This window comes from Sciurus carolinensis, chromosome 2, assembly GCF_902686445.1.
Source record: "Sciurus carolinensis chromosome 2, mSciCar1.2, whole genome shotgun sequence".
Taxonomy (NCBI): domain Eukaryota; kingdom Metazoa; phylum Chordata; class Mammalia; order Rodentia; family Sciuridae; genus Sciurus; species Sciurus carolinensis.
In genome coordinates this window covers 137094921-137114317 of record NC_062214.1, presented here as the reverse complement: position 1 = coordinate 137114317, position 19397 = coordinate 137094921, and the positions used below count along the sequence as shown (strand labels likewise).

Here is a 19397-nt window from a genome sequence, read left to right as displayed (position 1 = left end):
TTCAGATGATGAATATTTATTGAAGAAGGCTACATAGGAAATGGAATCTTTTTTTTTTTTTTTTTTTTTGTGGTGCTGGGGATTGAACTCAGGGCTTTGTGCTTGGAAGGCAAGCACTCTACCGACTGAGCTATCTCCCCAGCCCAGGAAATGGAATCTTTTTGGGAATCAAACCTGATACATCTCCACTAGAGGTTAAGGATAGTCTTTCCCTCTGGATGGTGTTGGAACTATTGAGTCCAAATCTCTTTGGATTCCCATTTTAGATCTCATTCATATCATCTTCCTTTGTTAATATTTCCCTCCTTCCTTAGGCAGATTATGAGATAATTGATTTATTTTTGCTTTTCTTAATTACAGTCACATTCTAGGTCTGCTTTCATTATATCCACAGACTCACAAATCCATTTGCCTTACCCACCCTTACAGAAAAACTCTTAGCTAATCACTTTCATTAACTAATGGTTTTTAAAATGAGTTTCATTTTTATAGGATAACTTCTAAATTGGAAAAGTAAACAGAGCTAACTTTGCCCCTTCATACTCTTGCCTTATATCTTTAAATCTAAATTTTTTTTTTAAATCTAGAAAAGTCATTTTGTTTTGAAACCTAACATAGTAGAGCACCGCTACATTGCCTGTGTTAACAAGATTTATTAAGATGGGGAAATCTTTTTGGAAACTGGTTCTTGATTAATATGAATAGAAGTATTATATTTCTAGTTGTTCAGTGTTTTGCCTTTTATTAGGTATTGTTAAAAATGAATCTATGTAGATATTTTAATGAATTAAGCATTAGTAGGTAGGTGTTGGTGTTTGGTGGACACGCAAGAAGGCAGAGAGGAAAAAGAAATGCTTAGTATTGAAAATTCAGAAATGACTTAATACAGCTAAGGAAAAAAGATGAAAAGTTACTTCCATCTGCAGTCCAGGCATACATTCTAATGTTTATTTTAGTAAGTATAAGCAATGCTTTTCCCATATGCATATTATAAAAATATAAAAATTTTTTAGACTGGCATCTGTTTCATCCATATTTGTTCATCCTTAGTAACAAATACAATCGAGTGACAGTGAATCATCTTCTTATTAGAACAATATGTCACCTTGTGTAAGTTGCTTTTGAAAATAAAGTTAAATATGAAGTATTTATAGTTTCCCTTCTAATTAGGGTAAGTGTATGCTATAGCTAAGTTATATTCCTATTTATAATCTCATTAACTGTGGGTTATTTCTGCCTATTAACTACTTTTGAGGAAATTTCTGTTATTTGTCCTTTACCTTTACTGAGAATAATAGTATTTTGTCTAGAAAGTATTCATAGAAACCTAAATCTTCTGTCTCCCCTTTCCTTTTTGAATTTTGTTTTATACTCCCACTTGCCTTTATAATATAGTTGAGTAATAAAGTGTTTTTATGATAGTTTAATAACAAATACATTTAAAATTTTTTTTAAATCTGATACATAGGCACCAAGAGTAGAAGCACAAGTTCTTCTGGGATCTTTGGTTTGCTTTCCCAACTTGTATTGTGAACTGCCTGCTCTCCATCCCAATATTCCAGATATTGCTGTGTCTCAGTTTACAGATGTGAAGGTAAGAAATCAGACACTAGTTTGTAGCATTTAAGAGATTTTATAACCATAAAATATATGCAATAAAATTTGTTTCTTTTTGAAATCTACCCAGTTGTTACACAGCATTAACCAGCCATATTTTCCAGAACAAAAATTGGAAGGTTCATTAGGTTTTTAGCCTTTTTATTTTTTATTTTTTGGATATGTTTAGATTGCTTTGGAACTTTTATCACATTATTGAATGTACACATATGTTTGTTTCTTAGGATTTGTTCATTCACTTACTGAGCATTTATCAAAATATCCTATGAACCAGATATGGTGCTGCTAATATAAGTCTTCTAAGACTGAGATGGCAAACTATACTTGCATATTTGACTCCCTCTTCCAGTTTCTCAGCATGTGGTATCAAAAAAAAATAATGGAAAATTCTGTACTGCTATATGAAATTTTAGAGTTGGGGTAGTGATCCTATGTACCTAAAGCATTATAGGACCTGGGTAGTAGTGATGCAATATTTCTTTTTATACTGGTAAGTGAGCACATGTATATCCCACCACTGAATAATATCCCAACCCTTTTTATTTTTAATTTTGAGCTAGGATCTCTCAATGTTGCCCAGGCTGGTCTTGATCTTATAACCCTCCTACCTCAGCCTCCTAGGTAGCCATAATTACAGGTGTGTGCTGTCACATCCTATAGCTTATGTAATATTAGCAGTGACTATATAGTTGCAAAGAGAACCTCCCCAGATCCCAGACATTAGTCCTTTTAAAACCAGTGTGCCCAGGCAGGAGCCAGATGTGTTAAATACACGTTAAAAAGTTCAGATAGAAAACTGGCAAAAGGTTGTTTTGTGCCTCTGCAGAGGTCAGCCTCTGTTTAAAGGATAAGGTGTGACATCAGCATCCTTAGTCCTCTGAACTCAGTAATTCTTTTTTTGTGTGTGTGGTACTGGTGATTTAACCCTGGGTTTCCCTACTGCTGGGCTACATCCCAGCACTGCCCCCCCGCCCCACTTTTTTAAATTTTGAAATAGGGTCTCACTAAGTTCCTGAAGTTGATCTCAAACTTGTGATCTTCCTACTTTAGACTCCCACGGTTGTGAATTACAGGTATGCACCACTGCACCTGGCTAGACTCAGTAATTTGTAAACCAAATAGAGGGGAGTGCTGTGAAAACCTCTTTTAGTAAGGATAAAGAAAATCAGTGCTCTGAACCCACAGTGTGCTGTGTAGGTCACTAAGTCAAGACCTACTCTAAATGAATGCATACATATGTTATAAACTCCCAGGGACTTAGTGCTGAGAAGTTGTGCCTATCATAGTAATTCTCAGGTAGTCTCCATGTTTAACCTTAATTTGTTCTTAGAATTAGAAGAAGGATTGAGAAAAAGATACTATAGCTCCTTGGGGGTCATGCAGATGACTTTTTTTTTTTTTTAATTTGCTTTCTCTGAAAGGAGTTTTTAATCCAGTTTATGTGTTGCTTGCACTTCCTTAGTATCCATATTTCTCTTTATAACATTTCTCATACATGTTAATTTCTTACTCAGTACCTAACTTCTATTTTAGACAAATACCATGAGGTCTTATATACTATTGTATCCTCATGACCTAACACTTCTTGGAACATAGCATATACTCAGAAATATAAACAAATGAACCTGACTTACACATACAATCAAATGGAACGATGCAAATTTACAAAGACACTTAATAAAAACTATATAAATTTACCTTAGCTCTTTGGGGTATAATAGTTCAGTTTATTTTCAAAAGATCCTGAAGGCCAAGGATCTAATTTTCTTAGTTTTAAATTAGTTAGGGGTTAGCCTACCTTACTATATACCGTCTGAATTGCAGAGTGTATTTGCTCTCTGTTGGGTATTATCTAGGCAGTAATGGTTGAAGTGGTTAAAAAAAATTTTTTTTTTCATGGGAAAGAAAACCTACAAAGTAACCCAATTTTACTAAGTGAAAAAAGCAAAAAACCTAAGAAATATATACTTATTCTTTGTCAGAAAATTAATATTTAAAGGGAGAGTTACATGCTGTTGTGTTTATAAATTTAACATTGTCATTAAAGTCAGCTCCTCTAGGTATACTACTCTACAGCCACATAGAATATACTATGGTATTTCTCAGTTATATGCTGTTGAAAAACCACTTCCTTCTACTTAAAATGTCATTATATAGTCCTCTTCTCTACTTGCCTCCTCTCTTAGTCACCACAAAAAGAGCCTCCACCTTGCTTATATGTCAAAACTATGTTTATCCAAGACTCCTTTGTGAAGTCTTTTATGCTTCCCAGCTGAGCTGTTTGCTCATGTAGGACATTATACATATCATGTTTGTTATATTTTTATAATTCACCCATTTAATAATTTTAATATAGTCACAGAATGTGCATCCATCATCATAGTCAATATTAGAACATTTTTCTCACCCTTAAAGAAACCCCTTCTCATTAGCAGTCACTCCACTTCCTTATCTACTCCAAGCTCCTGGCAACTACAAATTTATGTTCTTTCTGTCTCTGGATTTTCCTGGATATTTGATATCACAAGATCTCATATTTTAATTGTTTACAAATCTGTTTCCCTCCTTGTACTTTAACATTCTTAAGGATATTACATGTCTTAACTATCTTCTTATTTTTCAGCACCTAAGACAAGGGTCTATTACACAGAAAGGGCTTGAACTTAAACTGTAGATATTTTTCAATTAATTTCCAGTCATTGGGCTAGGTGCTGAGTTTACAAAGATAAATAGAAGATTGTTCCTTTCCAAGGACCTTATATCCTCTATGGCCAATAAAGGCTTATTAAGTGAATGTGTGAATCATTTTTTAAATGAGTGCCCAATTCTTGTTCATCTAATCTATTGGCGTTCTGTTCTGCTCAGCCACTATAGTATTTGCCCCTCTGGTGTCCATGTTCTTCCTAAATGTGTCCTCAGTTGACTTATTTTGTACAGATCTAACTTTATTTATTTTTTACTTAAATATCTGACTCTTAAATAGACTGTTTTTCTTTGTTAAAACATGTGCTTACTTCAGTATTCTACCCTTGTATTTCTCTTATATTTTCTCCCTCTTGAATATATTATTCACTTATGTAATTTAAATATCTAGAACTTATCCCTAATTTCACACATTATCATAGTATACAAATTATCAAGGAAGAAGAAGCTGGTTTTTTCTTTCAGCCTTCAAACCTTTGACATTTTCACCATTAACGATCGATTATTCTGTGTAAAAATTACCGTTATTCTTTAAACATTTTTTTTCCATCTGAAAGTATATATATATACTTTGTAGTAAATATGAACCTAAATAACATGTTCATCAGCTCACATAGTTAGCTTTGTGTGTCTGTGTGTGGTAGGGGAGTGAGAACACTCAAGGCATAATCTCTTAGCAGATTTCAAGTATGTAATATGGTGTTAACTGTAGTCACTGTGTGGACTTTAGATCTCCAGATAGTTTATACCCTTTAACTAACATTTCTCCCATCCTCCAACTCCTGACAACTACCATTGTACTCTCTGCTTTTAAGAATTCAGCATTTTAGATTCCACATGTAAGTGAGATCATGCAGTTTTTCTGTGTCTGTTATTTCACTTAGCATAACGTCCCCTAGGTTCCTCTATATTGTCACAAATGACAAGATCTCCTACTTTTAAAAGACTGAATTATTTCTCATTCTCTGTGTGTATATAAGACATGTTCTTTATCCATTAGTGCTTTAATGGACACTTAGTTTTTTTTCCATATTTTATCTATTTGAATACCTCTACAATGAACATGGAAGGTGCAGATATCTTTTTGATATATTGATTTAATTTCCTTTTGATACATGCCCAGAAGTGGAATTCCTTTGGGTAGCATGGACATTTTAACAATACTGATTCTTCCAACCCATGAACACAGGTTATCTTTCCATTTCTTTGTGTCTTTTTAACTTCTTTCTTCAGTGTTTTGTAGTTTTCAGTGCACAAACCTTTCATCTCCTTGGTTAAATTTTGCTGTGACCAGCATGACCAAACTCATGGGTCTGGTAAGGGGCAAAGGGGGATTGGAAAATAAAGATTCACAAACACAGATCTTGAAGATTAAACTGGGATCAGGTGGAACCGGCTCTCTGATGTAGATGCAGGTCTAACGAGTTAGGACAGCAGTCCTTATTTATAATATGTCTCATTATCAGGTTAAAGACTATGCAACCATTATTCCTCGTATTCAGGAAAGTTACAGAAACTAGGATACCTATGTAGCTTTTCCACACTGGCAATCCACAGTTGTAAAGTGCAATGTTAGAAGCTTTGTATAGCTCTCAAGAAAGTCTATTGTTAACACAAATGGTGTGAATCTACATTGAATATAAAACCATAGAAACAAAATGATGTCCCCCATTTATGTACAATGAATCAAAATGCAGTGTGTAAAAAATTAAAAAAATAAATAAATAATTAAAAAAAAAAAAAAAAAAAAGCTACTACAAGGTGGGCAGGAACCAGAGAAGCAGAGCTGGTGAAACACTGTGGTTGTCTAGCATAAGAATTCCTTTCTTCCCGAGAGCTGTGTGCCTGAGATCAAGGTTAGAATTGATAGGGCTCTTGCATAGAGCCTCCTTATGCAGGGCATTGCTACAGCAGCTGGGTATCCTGTGCCCTTGCACAGAAACATTCCCAGGAACCAGGCCATGATCTCAGTAACTGCTCTCCCATCCTCTGTCACTACTCTCAACAAAATTTATTCCTAAGTATTTTATTATTTTTATACTACTGTCAAGTGGGATAGTTTTCTCAATTTCTTTTTCAGATAATTCATTGGTAGTTAAATGTATAGAAACACAACTGATTTTTGTATGTTGATATTATATACTGCCACTCTCCTGACTTTTATTAGTTTTAAATAGTTTTTAGTGGAGTCTTTGAGTTTTTTGTATATTAGATCATGTCATCTAAAAAGAAAAAAAATTTAATGCTTCCTTTCTAGTTTAACTACCCTTTTTGTTTTTCTTTTCTCTACTAAATTGCTCTGACTAGGACTTCCAGCTCTATGCTGATGAGGGTGGGCATCCTTGTCTTGTTGCTTATCTTAGAGAAACACTTTCAGCTTTTTACCATTGGTTGTGACATTAGCTGTGGGCTTGTTACACATGGCCTTTGTTAGGTTGAGATATAGTCCTCCTTTACCTAATATGTTGAGTTTTTAATCATAAAAGGATGTTGTATTTTCTCAAATGCTTTTTCTCTACCTATTGAGATGATCATATGATTTTTATCCTTCATTCTGTTAAAGTGGTATGTCACATTTATTGATTTGCATGTGTTGAAACATCCTTGTGTCCATGGACTATATCCTACTTGATAATAGTGTGTGATCCTTCTAATGTGCTGTTCAATTTGGTTTATTGTTATTGTGTTGAGGATTTTTGTATCTGTATTCATCAGAGATAGTGGCCTATAATTTTTTTTTTCTCTTGTTGTACCCTTGTCTGATTTTGGCATCAGGGTAATGTGACCTTATAAAGTGATTTTGGAAGTATCCTACCTGTTTAGTTTTCTTGGAAGAGTTTGAGAAGGATTCGTATTAATTCTTTAAATATTAAGTAGAATTCATCAGTGAAACCATCTGGTCATGACTTTTAAATGCTGTTTCTCAAAACTTAAAAAAGATGTTCATGCCTTCGAGGTATTAATTCTGCTTTAACTGTCTTATAGTGAGTCTTTATTATTCTTCCAATCAGGAAAAAATGTTGTTTTTGAACATATTCTTTTGTTACAAATTTCATAAATTGTTTTATTAGCTACGTGTGTAAATAATGTTGGATTCTTTATTAAAAGTATATACATGAGAACAGATTGTTCTCTTATTTTGTCTCTAATACCTGGCACAGCACCTAGCCCAGATTGGCCACCTAGTAAATATCTGTTGAATAAATGAATTAAATCTTAACTAATCGCTATTAATTATTTTCCTTTATTTTAGGAACTTATAATCAAAACTGTGTTAAGCTCAGCAAGAGATGAGCCCTCTGGTCCTGCACGGTAGGTCAAGTATTCTTAGACTTAACTTTTATTATAACTATTTTGTGTTTGGAATCTTATTTTAGAAGTCGATTGAATTTTTATAGCAGTTAAGATTGTTTCAAACACATAAAAGCCATTCTGAATTACAAGTTTAAATTATTTGAATGATCAAATACTACTCTTCCTTCATTAAAAAATAAAAATAAAAACCTGGTAACATTTTTCAGTTACTTAACCCTATATATGTAAAATGAGTTATTTTGATTTTATTTAAATACATTTTATATTCTTGTCAGGTTATATATATCATTGTCTTCTTATGTAATACCTTGAAATAGAGCAGTAAGTAGTCAATGAGTGTTTGTTGAATTGAATTAAAACAAAATATTTTTATTGTAGAGAGTAAAATATCTAAGAACATAGTATATTTTAATATTCATATGTATTGGTCATGATTTTTGGGGGGCGATACTGGGGATTGAACCCAGGAGTGCTCTACAGCTGTGCTATATCCCCAGCCCTTTTAATTTTTTTGTTTTATTTTATTATTTTGAGACAGAGTCTTACCAGGTTACTGATTGTCTTGCTAATTTGCTAAGGCTGGCCTTGAACTGCAATCCTCCTGTCTCAGCCTTCCAAGTTGCTGGGATTATTGGCATGCCCCAGTGTGCCCAGCTGATCATGATTTTTAATAGAATATAAGTAACAAGATTTCTACATTTTTCCTTTTTATGTGTTACTCACTTAAAACTGACATTTTCTTTTTCATTAAATAAACTTTTCCCCAAAAAGATTGAGACTTAAATTAGGAGGTTGGCAGAAACACACTTGTTCCTTCACTTCCTTAAAATTTCAAGTTATATTTTATATTTCTTGATGCTAATTCTAATGTATGTCATTACCTTCAACATTAATCTGTGCTCCTCTGACTTTACCTCTGTGAAGCTTCCTTTTCCAATCTTGTACTTATTTGTTAATCAAAGATTCAAAAGGTATAGCTTATGGCTTTGACTCTTTAGATTCTAATTCTAATTTAAATTTCTTTTTCTAGCAATTAAAAATAATGTAATATGAACAGTTTGGTTACATGAAACTGTTCCATTACACATTTTTCTCACTTGATAGCCAAGTTAACTAAAAACAAACTTATTTGAGCAAATTCTTTTACCCTGATCCCTTTCAAGTTTGCAAGAATTTTCCCCAATATTTGTTTCATTTAATACTCATCAAATCCTGAGAGATTGATAGAATCACCTTCTTCCAATTTTGCTACTCAGTAACTGATGCTTAATAAACTAATACTTACTAAACCTAAAGCTAACATTTATTAAGCCCTTCCTGTGTGCTGGGTATGTTCTAGACACTTTGTATTTATTATGGCATTCAATTTCATGATAACTGAGCAATACACAGTTTTTACCTTTGGTTTTATAAATAAGGAAACTGGAGCCCAGAGAATTTAGATAACCTACTCTATCTTCCAGATAAGGCACAGCCATAATTATTACCCTCAAGTTTGTCTTAAGAGTCCTATTAGGTGCATAATTTTTGTTGATTCTTTTTAGTTATACATGACACTACAATCCATCTTGACATAATTATTAAAGCATGAAATATAACTTGTTCTAATTCATTCCCCAGTACTTCCCCTCCCCCTTGCCCCACACCCTTCTCTCTTCCCTCTACTGATCTCCTGCCATTTGCCCAGTTATTTTTTGAAATTAATGTCTTGTGAATGTACACAATTGTGAGATTCACTGTGGTATATTCATATATATACCTAGAAGAGTTATAGCAGATTCATTCCACTCTTTCCTTTTCCCATCCCTTCTCCCTTCCCTTCATTTTTGTCTATTCCACTGAACTTCTGTTCTGAATTTTTTTAACCACCCCCCATGTGGATTATCTTCCACATATCAGAGAAAACATTTGACCTTTGGTTTTTGGGGATTGGCTTATTTCGCTTAGCATGATAGTCTCCACATCTGTCCATTCGCTGGCAAATGTCATAAAGTCATTCTTTATGACTGAGTAATACTCCATTGTGTGTGTGTGTGTGTGTGTGTGCGCGCGCGCGTGTGTTTTTGTGTACACACACTACATTTTCTTTATCCATTCATCTTTTGAAGGACACATAGGTTGGCTCCATAGCTTAACTATTGTGAATTGTGCTGCTTTAAACATTGATGTGACTGGTCACTATAGTATGCTGATTTAAATCCTTTGGATATATACCAGGGAGTGGATAACTGGGTCAAATGGTTCCATTCCTATGTTTTTGAGGACTCTTCATAGTGCTTTCCATAGTGGTTGCACCAATTTGCAGTCCCACCAACAATGTATGAGTAGATGCATAATTTTTTTGAAATTTTTTATTTTTTTATTTGTTCTTTTTAGATATACATGACAGTAGAGTATATGTTGACATATTATACATACATGGAGTATCATTTATTATAATTAGGATCCCATTCTTGTGGTTGTATGTGATGTGGAATTTCACTGGTTGTGTATTCATATATGAACACAGAAAGTTATGTCCGATTCATTCTACTGTCTTTCCATAGATGCTTAATTAATAAGTGGCAGACCAGGTTTGAACATAGAGCTTAGGACCCATCTTCTGTCTTTTTTCTTTTAAACTGTTTTGACTCTTAAGTGAAGAATGTGGACAACTAAAACATAGCTGTCAGATGTAGATCAAGGAATGATTGACATAACAGCTTATTTTTGAGAGTGTAGAACAATCTCAGAAACTGAACTTGTTCTTCTATACCTTTGTGTAATGAACCTCTTTTTAGAAGCTTATATTCCAAAATCTGAGCAGGAGAAAGGTCAAGCTATAATATGAATTATCTTGATTATTTTGACAATTTGGAAAATGGAGAAAACTCTCTACACACAAAAGCAAAAAACGAAACAAACAAAAAATAGAAACATCCAATCTTACCTCTTGTTACAACAAAAATGGTTCAGTTTTTATACTCCAGCCTCTGCCTTTAGTTAGCTGAATCCATGAGAGTTTTGCTCTACTTCAGAGTTTATTGTTGCTTTAGAATTATAGATATTTCCTTTGCTAAACTGGAAACTGGTTATGTAGGTCTATAAATATTACCTAGAATTTATGGGTGGACAACAGTAGGGGAGAAATAAAGCAGTAGACTTTATTGTGAAGACTTTCTGGCAGTTTTAATAGTAAAAAAATTAGTAGCACTATAGCACTCTGCTCTCATGTAGAAAAATATTTCTACACTGAATTATTCTGAAAGCATTCTATTGGATGTAAATTAAGAATATCATTTTAGGACATACCAAGTATATCAGAATACTGGGCCGTTGACTGTTTTTGCACTTAGAACCATTATATACTTTATCTGAATCCTAAACTTGAACATGCTGATAGAATTCTTCCTGATTCAGATTATCAAATTTAACTCCCTTCAAGCTGAAACTCAGCTGAAGTTGTTGCTAGACATTAGGGAACAGAACAAAAATTCTACAAGTTCTGTTTTTTGTTGCAATTCCTTTGTAAATTATATGAATTTTGTGTTCTCAAATTGTTTTTAAAAATATTTGTGGCCAGTTTTGTCCTATTTAAAAGATACAACAATAGCTCTTTTACTTACTTCATCAGCTTCGTATGTTTAAATTTGTTTTACTATTGCAAGTTATAACATTATACTCTTTCCTTTTGAAAGCAGGTTAAATATTTGTTTGGGCAACCTGACAGTTTTGCCATTTTATTAACATGGGTTTGTTAGAAAGATGCTATGTGTTATCCAACCGAATGGCCTAGGTAGTAGATTATAATAGAAAATTTATTTTAGGATTTAGGGGTTAGGCTTTTTTCCATCTTAATCACCAACCAGTGTATAGAATAACAAATTCATTAACTCACTTACACAGTGTGTGTTCATTCTGTGTCAGTTGATTGGTGTGGTGGTAGTTTCATTTTACTGAAAGACTCCTTCACTTTTATTTGTATCATTGTTGGTTGCCTCTTTTGCAGATGTGTAGCACTTTGCAGTTTAGGTATTTGGATTTGTGAAGAACTAGTCCATGAGTCTCATCATCCTCAAATTAAAGAAGCTCTGAATGTAATTTGTGTTTCCTTAAAGGTAAAGACCACATTTTAGTGACATATATATATATTAAGATAGTATAGAATGCATGGTTATTTTTTTCTCTAAATGTTAACTTTATCTTGTGCTCTTCTGGAATAAAACATTTATAATAAATGTTTTCATTATTTTATTATTGTATTATTTCCTTGATCCTGACTAAGAATGGTTTGCTTGGCATGGTGACACACACCTGAAATCCCAGTGACTCAGGAGGCTGAGGCAGGAGGATCACAAATTCAAAGCCAACCTCAGCAAAAGTCAGGCACTAAGCAACTCAGTGAGACCCTCTCTCTAAATAAAATACAAAATAGGGCTGGGGATGTGATTTAGTGGTCAAGTGCCCCTAAGTTCAACCCCCAGCAGCCCCCCAAAAATGAATGGTTTGAGAATGGTCCCAACCTTGAGTTGTAACTTAATAGGAAAGCTTTTGCCTATTGTATGAGGCCCCAGGTTCAATCTCTGAATGGGGGGGGACCAGAAAAAAACACGGTGATCTCACTCTTGAATTTAGAACATTTTTGTGATCGCCTCTTTTATCTGAACTTCTTTTGTATTTGAATTTGTCCCTAAAATATATATGAATCACTCCTAAAAAGGAAACCAGTCCTTTAAAACATAAAGGATTTTTTTGGTTGTTTTTTTAACTAATATTTTTGTAACTTACTCTTTTGATTTTTAACACTTCCCAAATTCTTGAACTGTTCAACTGTTGGCTTATCATTCAAGTTCCCTCTTTTGTAACCAGAATAAGATTTTTCCCACATTTTTTATTGGTGTATAATAGTTGTACATACTGATGGAATTTATTGTTACATTTTCATACATGCACACAATATAACAATATAATGTGGCCAATATCATTCCTCAGCATTTCCTCCCTCACTCCCCAGAATAAAATTTTTTTTCAGAAGTAGTACTCTAATGATTTAGAGAACCTTAATGGGTAAGTGGGTATTTTTTTTTTTTTTTTTTTTTTTTTTTGGGGTGCTGGGGGTTGAACTCAGGGCCTTGTGCTTACAAGGCAAGCACTCTACCAACTGAGCTATCTCCCCAGCCCCAAGTGGGTATTTTTTAATCAAAGGATTCATGATACCTTTTTTATCTTGAAATTTTTAATACCGCATGTGTTTAAAAATAAAATTTATCCCATAAATACTTTCGAATAATACTAGTATTTACCTGACATGTATTTCTGAATATATACCATGTCTTGAGGTACTTTGTTAGGCAAAGTAAAGAATAATGAAATGAAAAAAAATACTAGCTTCAAGATATAGATAGATAGATAAATGTAGATATAACTGAAAAATTAAAGTAAATATTAATGAAATAGGTAAAGCTAAAAGTACTATATGAATGGTGCATTTGAACTAACATTTGGAGGAAGCAGAAACTTTGTCTTAGCTGTCAGAGAAAATTTTGGAAAAGAGGAGGTATTTGGAACTTGAAGAGTAAGTGAGATTTGAACATAGATAAGCATAAAAAGTATGCCATCTATGTAGTAAGCTTTTCATCACTGTGACAAAAATACCTGACAAGAACTGCTTAGAGAGGTAAAAGCTTATTTTTAGCTCATGGTTGGAGATTTAGTCTATGGTTGGTCAACTCCATTGCTCGGGCCCAAGATAAGGCAGAACATCATGTTGGAAGAGAGTGGCAGAGGGAATCTGCTGCACTCATGGAGGCCAGTAGAGGGGTGGGAAAGGACCACAGGGAATATTAACCCTTCTAGGGTATGCCCCCACCCCCGTGACCCATCTCCTCCAGCCATGTCCCACCTACCTATAGTTAATACCTAGTGAGTCCATTCAAACTAGGGTGAACCATTTAGGTTATAGCTCCAATAATCTAATCATTTCAACCTCTGAATATTCCTGTATTATACAGGTGCTTTGGAGGGACACTTCATATCCAAACCATAATGCTATTGGAAAGTCATCTGAGAATTTTAAGTATAGAGAATGCCAGGATCAAGCAGTACTTTGGAAGTGTTGTGAAGAGTACAAATGTATATGTCTTTGGAATGTATTGTGATTTTTTAAAAATTTTGCAGCCAAAGATTTATCTTCCTAATATTTTAATAAACATAAATGTATGATAATAAAAAGAAATATGTATGAAATTTAAAAATTTTCAGTCAGCTAATGTACTGATGAATAATAGTTCATTAAGGAATTTCTTAGTAAAAGGCCAAAGATTTATAGAATCTGAAGGGAAACTAGAGTATCATGAAGACACTTTATATTAAACAATGATTTGTTGTTGTTGTTGTTGTTGTTGTTATTGCAGTTTACTAATAAAACAGTAGCCCAGGTGGCTTGTAACATGCTTCACATGCTGGTTCATTATGTATCTAGACTTCAAATTTACCAACCTGATTCTCCCTTGAAAATTATTCAAGTAAGTAATTTCTTATTTCTTTTTTAGTATGACTTTGTGAAATATTCTTAGATGTAGATATGAAATTATTTAGTAAGTTTTAAAATTTTTACATGCTTTTTTTGTAATATCAAAGATCCTGTTTCTTTGTACTTTATGTTAGAAATTTGTGTTCCTGGTTTTTGGTCAAAGTAAAATCATTAAAAAAGAATTCATTAGTTGTAGAATTTATAAATTTTACTCAATAGTGAAAATTAAATGCTATGTGTAAACTTTTTATGCCATTGTCTTTGTAAGTGTATATTCTGTTTCATTTTCTTCATTTACTCTTAGGTGAGTAAAACATGCCATCCTTGCATTACTGAAATCAAAGCATTATTATTTATTTCTTTTTCAGTCAGTCATTTATGAGATTTTTATTTTTTTCATCCTAATTCACTGTCTCCCGTGTTTCCTATAACACCTAACATATTTCAGCTGTTTATTGTTCTGTGAGATATTACAGTTGCTTTGTCCTGTACGGTCTTCTCCTGCAAGTCATCATCACATTCATATGACTTTTTAAATTTTTGTTGTTGTTGTCGTAGATGGACACAATACCTTTATTTTATTTATTTACTTTTATGTGGTACTTAGGATCAAACCCAGTGCCTTACATGTGTTAGGCAAGCACTCTGCTACTGAGCTACAGATCCAGCCCCACATTCATATGACTTTTATCATGTCACTTATCTGAAAAAAATAGAAACAAAATCTCTGATTTTCTTAGACTATAAAATAAAGCCCAATTTTTTAGGTATAAATTCAGGATCTCCAGGCAAGGACCCAACCTGCCTTTCCAAGATCATGCGCAGATTTCTTTGAAATACCATGTTGTCCAGGCAACTGAATCTGCTTACTATTGCTTAAACACACCCGTTACTCTCTTTCTTTTATCTGAAATGATTTACTTCTCTCTGTCCCCTCATCTTTCCATAATTGGCTTAAATACCATCTCCTCAAAAAAAATCCAGAATTTCCTATCTGATCTTACCAACCAGAATTTATCTTTTTTATCTTTGTATTCTTATAACATTTTTAGGAAAGATGAACACAAATTTTATTAATCACCTTACCATCTACCAATCACAGTATTAGTATCTTTTTATAAATATTTCATTTAATTCTTAAAAGTTTTTTGAGGTAGATTATTCCATTCCTACCTCACTTATTTAAAATAAGGGAATTACGAATTTAGTAACTACGTAATGTCACAAACTAACAGGACAGAAACAGAATTCAGGACAGAAACAGACTTTAGACCAAGTCTGTAAGAATCTGAAGTCCAAGTTTTTCTTGCTCACACGTCACCAGTCTCTATAATAGCACTACTCAGAATAGGGATAAAGCCTTTCCCTATATAAAGTATATTTAGAAGAATTACTGTATTTACTGTGTCAAAGTAATAACTTATAAAAATATAACTTACAATAAACTTACAACTATATTTTTAATATGTACATTAAAAATTTGAATGAAACCAGAGTATCATGTATAAAATTTTAAGATCCTTAACGTACTTTTTATCTTTACTATCTTATGTCCAGTGTGGCTTATATGTAGAAAATATTTAGTATATTGACTTGAAATAGTTTTATAGTTAAGAGATTTGTTTTGGGGATTAGACACCTGGATTTAACTAACCACTGGCTCTGCCACGTACTGACTTTGTAACTGTGGACAAGTTACTAAGCACACTGAATGCTGAACACTTTATAACTGGGATAAAAATTTACCTCACAGATTGCTTTAAAGGCTAAATAATCTCAAATACATGAGAGGCTGAGGAAGGAGGATTGCAAATTGAGATCAGATTTAGCAACTTTGTGAGACCCTATCTGAAATTTTTTTAAAAAGTACTGAGGATTTAGCTGAGATAAAAAGCTAAATGAAAAATTACATGTAAAGCACTTAGCACTTTTTAGGCTTATAAGTGAAATCTAAATGTTAATAAATGTTGGCTGCAGCTGTTATTATGTTACATGGAACATGATAATTGAATGTGAATGTGCATGTGTGTGTCTAATAATAAAACGTTTGAAATTTTGAAACCTTTGAAAATTTACTATTTAAGATTGATTATTCTGTGTAAAAATTATAGTTGTTCTTTAAATGCTTTTTTCAATCTGAAAGCCTCCAAATGCTTTCCCTTATTTTTTCAACTTGCATATTAGAAACATTTAATAGTATATGTGTATAAATTGTTTTACTATATTTTATAATGGCCAGAGCCTGTAGATAAACATTAATAGTTATTTCTTCCCACCTATAGTTGAAGAAATAAAATCACAGAATAGTAAAGAATTTCATTAATAACTATTAATGAAATGGTTTTCTTAGTCGTAGAATTATGAGTAAAAGCCCAATTTTATTACCAGTATGAAGCAAGTGCATCTAAAATACTAGATTCAACTGGAGAGGAAAGCCTTTTTCTGTAAAAAATATATTTATTTGTTTAAATTTTTTTAAACTTGTTTAAATTTTATATTCTGGTTGAAGCATAATACTTGCACATATTTATAGGTTATAATATGATATTTTAATATTTGCATACTTTGTATAATGATCAAATTAAGGCTGTGAGCATATCCGGCACCTTAAACATATGTCATTTTTTGTGGTAAGAACATTGAAAATCCTCACTTTTAGCTTTGGAAAAACTGCGTAATTGTTAGCTGTTGTAACCCTCCTGTGCAATAGAACAACAGAATTTATTTTTCCTAACTGTAACATTATACATGTTGACCAAACTCTGTCCTTCATACACCCCTACTCTCCCCTGTCTCTTGTAACCACTGTTTCATTCTCAACTTCTATGAGATCATCTTTTTTAGATTCCACATAGAAGTTAAATCATGAGGTATTTGTCTTTGTGCTTGACTTATTTCTCTTATCATAATGTCTTCCAGGTTCATCCATATTGTTAAACTGATAGGATTTCATCTTTTTATGGCTGAATACTATTCCATTGTGTATATATACACCACGTTTTCTTTATCTATTCTTCTGTTGATTCTCTAGCTTAGCTATTGTTATTAGTGCTGCAGTGAACATGGGAGTGTAGATGTCTCTTCTGTATACTGATTTTGTTTCCTTTGGAGTTATACCCAGTTAGAGGGATTGCTAGATCATATGGTAGTTCAATTTTTAATTTTTAATACTAGAATTCCATTTTTAATACTGTTTTTCCACAGTGGTTATACTAATTTGCATTCTCATCAACAATGTAGAAAGGTTTCCCTTTTCCACCTCCTCACCAACATTATCTTTGCCTTTTTAAAATAGCCATTCTGACTGGAGTGTGGTGGTATTCCATTGTGTATTTTTTGTTTGTTTGGTACTAGAGATTGAACCCAGCGCCCAGTGAATGTTGTACACACAATTTACCACAGAGCTGTACGCCATGCCTTATTGTGGTCTTGATTTGCAATTCTCCGATAAGTAGTGATGTTCAGCATTTTTTCATACACTTGACCTTTCATATGCTTTCTTTGGAGGAATGTCTGTTCGGGTCTCTTGCTCATTTTTTAATTGGGTTATTTGTTTTCTTGATCTTGAGCTTTTGGAGTTCTTAATATATGTTTAGAAAAGTTTTCTGTGTAATGCATTGAAACAGTAAGTTTTAAAAATATTATATGCAATAAAAGTATAATAAAAATTTATACTAATACTTTTTAAAAAATATTTTATTTGTAGATGGACACAATAGCTTTATTTTATTTATTTATTTATATGTGGTACTGAGGATTGAACCCAGTGCCTCACACATGCTAGGCAAGTGCTCTGCCGCTGAGCTATAACTGAAGCCCCTATACTAATACAATTGTAACAGGCACAAAAAAGTTGATTGAAGCCAAGCAATTTCCAGAGATGATGATGATATTAGAATTATTTTACCTCATTTTAATAATATCTTTCTTTTTTATTACTTCATATTCCCTATTTCAAATTCACTTGTATAATATTCAGCATTATAATATATATAAATTGAAAAAGATGCAAATTTTTTTTTCAAAGCATGTATTTGCTTCTGCAGGTTGAATATCACTTACTTGAAATGCTTGTGACTAGAAGTGTTTCAAATTTCAGAGTTCTTTTGAATTTGGAATATTTGCATAGAGTTTGCCAATTGAGCATCCCTAATCCAAAAATTTGAAATGCTTCAAAAATGCATAACTTTTCGAGTGCATGTTAGAAGCTGCAGTGGTGTTGGATTTTGAAACATTTTGAATTTTAAAATTAGTAATGCTCAACATGTATATATAGGAAGATCTGGAAAGACAGAGTAATTTCTTGAGCTGATTGATTATAATGATTTTTGTAAATCTTTTTGCTTATCTATATCTTCTAATTTTTTAAGCATAATTGTGTATATGCATTGATCCGCCATGAATTGAATTAGAATGAAATGATTGGTAGTTGATAGAATGTACATGTAACTTTGCTTCTGTACATGAGGATTATAAATGATAATTAAGTGTACTTGAAAAGCTTACCTATTAAAACCTTAAACCTTAAAATAATAAGGGTAATATATTTAGATAATGCATTTAGGAAAAATTTGCAGCAGTAGCTTCTATATCACTTTAGCATGTAACTATTTTTAAGAGTACCATTAACATATTTTGAACTTATTTATTTTCATGTACAGATCCTAATAGCTACTATCACCCACCTCTTGCCAAGTACAGAAGCTTCATCTTATGAAATGGACAAAAGGGTAATTTAAACTTTGATATTTAATATCCGATTATCTTGTTTAAAATACTTTTATTTTTATTAAGTTTGCAAAAGTATATATAACTACATGATATAAATTAATTCACCTTGGTGTTCACGATAAATTATAGTGTGAAATATATCTTTCTTTTATTTAAGTATAACTAAGTTATATTTTAGTTTAAATTTCAGGCCATTTGATAAAGACTTTGAATCTCAGGGTTTTAAGGAACCCTGGAGGACATTCTGTCAATCTATAATTATTTTATTGTATCCTGCCAAATTGTATTGTTATACCTGAAGATTATTAATTCTTAAGAATTCCTTACCTCTGAAGAGAACCACTTGATTTTGTAAAACTATTTCTGGTGGAAAGTAAAGTGCTGGAAAGTAAAGATATTTCTAATAAGCAAAGTATGTAAAATACATAGAAGATAGGTCACTGAGGAGAAGACATTTCCTCTGTTCACCAAAAAGTTCTACAAGATGGGATTTATTTTCATAAATTCACTGTGAAGTCTT

The 19397-nt window shown here is 32.6% G+C and overlaps 1 protein-coding gene across 1 annotated transcript in view; it reads left to right on the top strand.

Moving 5' to 3' along the window:
• Positions 1-19397, top strand: part of Ralgapa1 (Ral GTPase activating protein catalytic subunit alpha 1) — a 217231-nt gene that overhangs the window by 112287 nt on the left and 85547 nt on the right. Inside the window, 5 exon segments of the mRNA XM_047542464.1 lie at positions 1469-1594; positions 7574-7632; positions 11624-11732; positions 14028-14138; positions 18808-18876. Of these exon segments, the coding sequence (XP_047398420.1) occupies positions 1469-1594; positions 7574-7632; positions 11624-11732; positions 14028-14138; positions 18808-18876 (474 nt within the window).